This window comes from Arachis hypogaea, chromosome 15 (genome assembly GCF_003086295.3).
Source record: "Arachis hypogaea cultivar Tifrunner chromosome 15, arahy.Tifrunner.gnm2.J5K5, whole genome shotgun sequence".
Lineage (NCBI taxonomy): Eukaryota > Viridiplantae > Streptophyta > Magnoliopsida > Fabales > Fabaceae > Arachis > Arachis hypogaea.
Genome location: NC_092050.1, coordinates 1,071,897 through 1,076,660, shown reverse-complemented (window position 1 = coordinate 1,076,660; position 4,764 = coordinate 1,071,897). Strand labels below are relative to the sequence as shown.

At 29.3% G+C, this 4,764-nt stretch overlaps 1 protein-coding gene across 1 annotated transcript; it reads right to left on the bottom strand.

Moving 5' to 3' along the window:
• Positions 1–1,097: 1,097 nt before the first annotated feature.
• Positions 1,098–3,551, bottom strand: LOC112747408 (28 kDa ribonucleoprotein, chloroplastic-like). Its single transcript, XM_025795397.2, has 4 exons — positions 3,092–3,551; positions 2,915–3,013; positions 2,396–2,695; positions 1,098–1,595 (listed from the first exon to the last, which is right to left on the bottom strand). Exons 1-4 carry the CDS (start codon positions 3,392–3,394, stop codon positions 1,422–1,424), a joined length of 876 nt encoding a protein of 291 aa, XP_025651182.1. The 5' UTR covers positions 3,395–3,551; the 3' UTR covers positions 1,098–1,421.
• Between the last annotated feature and the right edge of the window lie 1,213 nt (positions 3,552–4,764).

Below are 4,764 nucleotides of genomic sequence, written 5' to 3'. Positions count from 1 at the left end.
TAACAAGTCTTACTAGAGAATTGGTGAAAGATGTTTATTAATAAGATAGCAAACAAGGATTTAAAGGTTGGAATTTTTTTTATAAAGAGCTCTTTACACATTCACAATTTTAACAACTGAGTCTGACAGAGTTTTTTTTTTTTTTTTTTTTATAGGATTTCTTCTATGTATTTATACTTTCTTCTTTAAAATTTGTGTAATTTTCATTAATATAATTTATTTTTTTTTTAGCAAATTTGAAGTTCAATCATTTTACATTTCTAAATTTGTCATTATTTTTTTTATTTACATTTACAACAAACTTTACATTCAGTTATTTCAATTTGTGAGTTCTATTAATTTTTATTTTAGTCCATCTTTTAAAAAACCAACAAAAATCGTTTCTTCTTTTTATTATGACAAAATGAAAGACTTTAATGCATGGTAAATTAGCATCCACAAAAAAAAGGTAGATTTTACTCCTAGATATTAGATTTCAATCCGACCTAAAAATTTCTTACAAAAATCCTTTCAATTCTGATTTGTAGAAAATCTGTTAAACAGTCTTAAACTTTTAAATCAAAGTATTTTGTGATATTGAACAAGACGTGAATCAAGACTGGTTGTCATTGTTTTTGCATGAATTTTTTGGGGAGATGGAAGCAATAGCACTTTTCCTTCAGAAATAAATTTATACGTACGTTCACTTTATGATTATTTGGTAATTATATTCACAAAATTAGGGAATATATATCTTCTCTTGGAACTAGGTAACAAGATAAGAATTGTTGGCAAAGAGAAAGAGTTGAGTTGAGTTTTGGTAAATATATAAAAATGTGTTTTTTCAAGTCTAATTGTGTGTTATTGAGTTGCAAGCATGTTTTGTGAATGTAAGCTTTATTTTTTTTTTTTTGGATTACAATATCCTCCAAGCTGATAGGTCAAGGACTAATCCATCACAGATCTACCGCCAAACGAACAAGTGAGCTGATCACTCGACCAATCCAAATTGGTTAATGTAAAGTTTATTTATGTGCCATTTCTTGCATGTCTCTATATGATTTTTGGCATAGCCCAACCATAAATGCGTTCAATAAAAGGAAAAAACTATTTATACATACACCAAAGTCTTATCTTATAATGATTTATGGTTGAACTTATTAGTTTCAAACTCAAATGTACATTGTTTAATTTGCAACTTCATTAATTCGCAAGATTATTGAGTTACACCCTTAAAAATGTGAGTGGAAAACTTAGCTTAGAAATAAAGATACTATATATGAAGATTTATGTCGAAAATTGATTTCTTAAAAGCTTTTCAACCACATTTTTAAGGGTATTAGAAAAAGTGAACATGAGTGAAAAAGGAGTTATCCATCAAAGTTGTGTATAAATGAGGTAATCCGGCTCCAAGAATCAATTATAAGAAAAAGGGTTAGGATTTATGATTGTTCCAGCTGAGCATCAGAATCATGGATTTCCTCCTTTTCAGTTTCAGCTTCTTTGAGCTTCTCTTGATCCACCAATTCAGGAGCTTGGTCTTCATCCCTTTCAGTTGGAGCTGCTTTGACTTTCTTTTCACTCAACTTAAGACGAAGTGGTCGCTCCATTAATTCCTGCAAAAGGAGAACACAACCAAGTAGACAATGAAATTCAAAATAACACAGAATTCATCTTTAATTAAGGACTAATTTGGAGAAACAACTTAATTAAATTCTTTTAAAAAAAAATTAAAACATAAAGAACTTATATTAAAGTAGTTTATAAATAAATTATTTTATACTTAAATCTTTATCATAAAAATACTTATTTTCAAATTATTTTAATAAATAAGATTGATTTATAACTTTTGAAAAACAAAGTCAAATTGTTTTGACTTTTTCAAAAGCTTTGAAACAATTTTTCAAAAAATTAAAAGTATATTTAAAAAATTGTATCAAACAATATTAATGTAATTTTTTATAATTAAAAAGAAAAAAAAATAACTTTTGAAACTTATCAAAAAGAGACTCTAAGTACATGACAAAGGCTAGTTATATTTTGCTTATTCTGAAAACAAAAGACCATGGAAGCATGACATGTTAAAATTTATGATAATAATTTAAGAATAAACTTCAAATTCATATACTATTGTGAGAATGTACAATAAGAAGTATTTAATAATGGGCCAAGAATGTAATTTAATCATAATGACAAAATCAACCTAAATAAACATAAAAATCAATACGAAATATACTTTATATTGATACATAATACCCTAAATATAATCCAACACTTAAACATAGATACCTAATGTCACATAAAAGTATTTCTTCTGATGAACAATAATTTCAGCTAAAGTTGCTCTCTGTATTTAGCATTAAGGACTAAACACAATTAATCATCAAAATAATGAAATTGCAAAATTGAGAAGTACCTTCCCATCCAAAGCAGAAATTGCAGCCTCTGCATCCTCTTTTGTGAGGAAAGAAACAAATCCATACCCTGCAGATCTTCCGGCAGGGCTCTCAAAGACAACCCTGGACGAAACTGGGGTTTTGAAATTATCAGTGAAGAATTGTCTGAGAACGGGTGATCTTACTTTCCATGCAAGGTTGGCTACATATACCACGTGACGTGTCTCGCCGGCAGGGGGACTCGGAGACGGTGGAGGAGGAGGCGGCGGCTTCTTGAATCTCTTGGCAAGCTCTATCCTTATTTCCCTTCCTGATATTTGCTGAATCACAAAACACTTAATGAGCCTCAATGCAAATCATACATAGATATATTGAATTTTTAAGGTGAAAACTGAGGTGAAATCGACTTTAGTTGATATCTAAGAGGTTGTTATATGAAAATTTAGTCAAATCAGTCAAATTATTTAACGGTTATCAGGTATTAATTTCAGGTGAAGTCGATTGCACTTGAGTTTCCTTTGTGCATGAATAAAACTTACATGAGAATTGAACTTGTGAACGACAGCAAGAGCCTCTTCCCCTGAAGCCATAGTAACGAAGGCAAAACCCCTGCTCTTGCCTTGTTTGTTCTTTATGATCTACTATAATACTTATTTAAATTAGAGACAAAACCATAACTTAACGGGTAATAATAAAAGAATGTTGGCCAAACAAACCTCGACGTCTGTTACAGTTCCGCATTGGCTAAACAGGTCTTTGATGTCAGCAACGGACATAGACCAAGGTAAGTTGAAGACATAGAGCTTCTTCTTCACGTTCTTGGGTTGTTCCTGAGTTGTAGGTGTGTGTGGTTGTGCTTCTTGCAATGTGGAGCAGAGGAAGGAGAATGATCTTGGTGTGGAGGCATTGAAAGAGAAGGAGAGAGAAGAGAGGTTTGGAGAGAGACGAGTGTTGTTGTTGGAGAAACGGTGAGAGTGAGATGCAAATATGGAGAGTGCTGACTCTAATGTTGCTGCCATTGACTTTGGAACTGAGATGAGAATGGAACAGAAGAGAAGAGAGAAGAGAGCAGAAAGAAAGAGATAAGAGGTTTTGTGAGGATACAATGTGTCCAAGTATCACCATTTTGCTGCTCTCATCTCTCATAAGTCAATTTCATTACAACTGGATAACCTTATTCAGAAACATGCATGGTAAATGTAAATATAACTTGTATAGATTAACCACTAGTATATTTTATTTAGATAAATAAATATATATTTGCAAATACAAGTAAAAACCGTAGAAGTTTTCATAATTTCTATACCTCAACATTTAAATAATTTTAAAATTAAAAAATTTAAATTTTATATCCCAAAAATTAGAAAATTTGATTTTTGTATTTTTCACAAATTAAAAGATTCAATTTTTATATTTTAATTTAAATAATAACATATTTAAAATTAACACTCTAACCATTCATAATATAGATAATAACCATTATAAACCCAGTATAAAAAAAATGTTAAAAACAGTCCATCGTTTACAATAAATATACATACTAAACAAATAAACATTACTCAAAAAGTTATGTTAAATAATTAATGACTTTTTTTATCAACATAAATAATTACTAATTAAATAAAAATATATTATACCTTTAAATTATTTATCTAAATCTTAATATTAAAATAATTATTTATTTATTTAAATTATTATTTATATTATTTAATATTTTTATTATCTGTCTATATTTTTCTTACTGAAAATGTAATTTGTAATTTGTGTAACATGTGTGTAAGGCAATCCCAATTTGTTTAGGTGCTACTTTGAAGCACAAGATGACAAAGCATGAGGAGGGAATCATAAACAGTTATGGAAGGAATGTCAAAATAGTCAACAAAGAAGCTGACAAGGCATGAGGAGGGTGATTTTGTTCCAATTTTACCCCTGCCCCTTATGTATATATATATTGCTGGCAGCCACTTCTTCTCTTTCCCGCCAAATTTTCCCTCTTCCTCTCGTCTCATGTCCCAACGTCACTGTTACTGTACAAGGTACACCTTTTCAGAAAGGAAAGCACTCCTCACATATCTAATCCCTCCAAAGACCAAATCCCTTTTTCTATTATATTATATTTTATTCTCTCCAATAACAAAAAAAAAATGGAGAGAATTCATTTCTTATATTATTGAAGATTTATATACTGTTGAATGTTGATTATTTCTTGATTATTTCATGATTATTTTTTGTTTAATTTATTTTTTATATAAAATTTTAAATACTAAAATTATTTTTTTAAAATTAAGCATATTTTTTAAATACTATAACATTAAGCATATTTCATAATAAGAAATGAACAGTAGTAGTATGTTGGTGCAAGCATCCAAGGTGAATAATTAATTATGTG

Excerpts from the sequence above, each read along its gene's own strand:
- LOC112747408 (XM_025795397.2), bottom strand. The coding sequence starts at position 3,394 with ATGGCAGCAACATTAGAGTCAGCACTCTCCATATTTGCATCTCACTCT. Across the intron at positions 3,014-3,091 it reads GAACTGTAACAGACGTCGAG|ATCATAAAGAACAAACAAGG; the intron begins GTTTGTTTGGCC and ends GTATTATAGTAG. Across the intron at positions 1,596-2,395 it reads TTTCTGCTTTGGATGGGAAG|GAATTAATGGAGCGACCACT; the intron begins GTACTTCTCAAT and ends CTCCTTTTGCAG.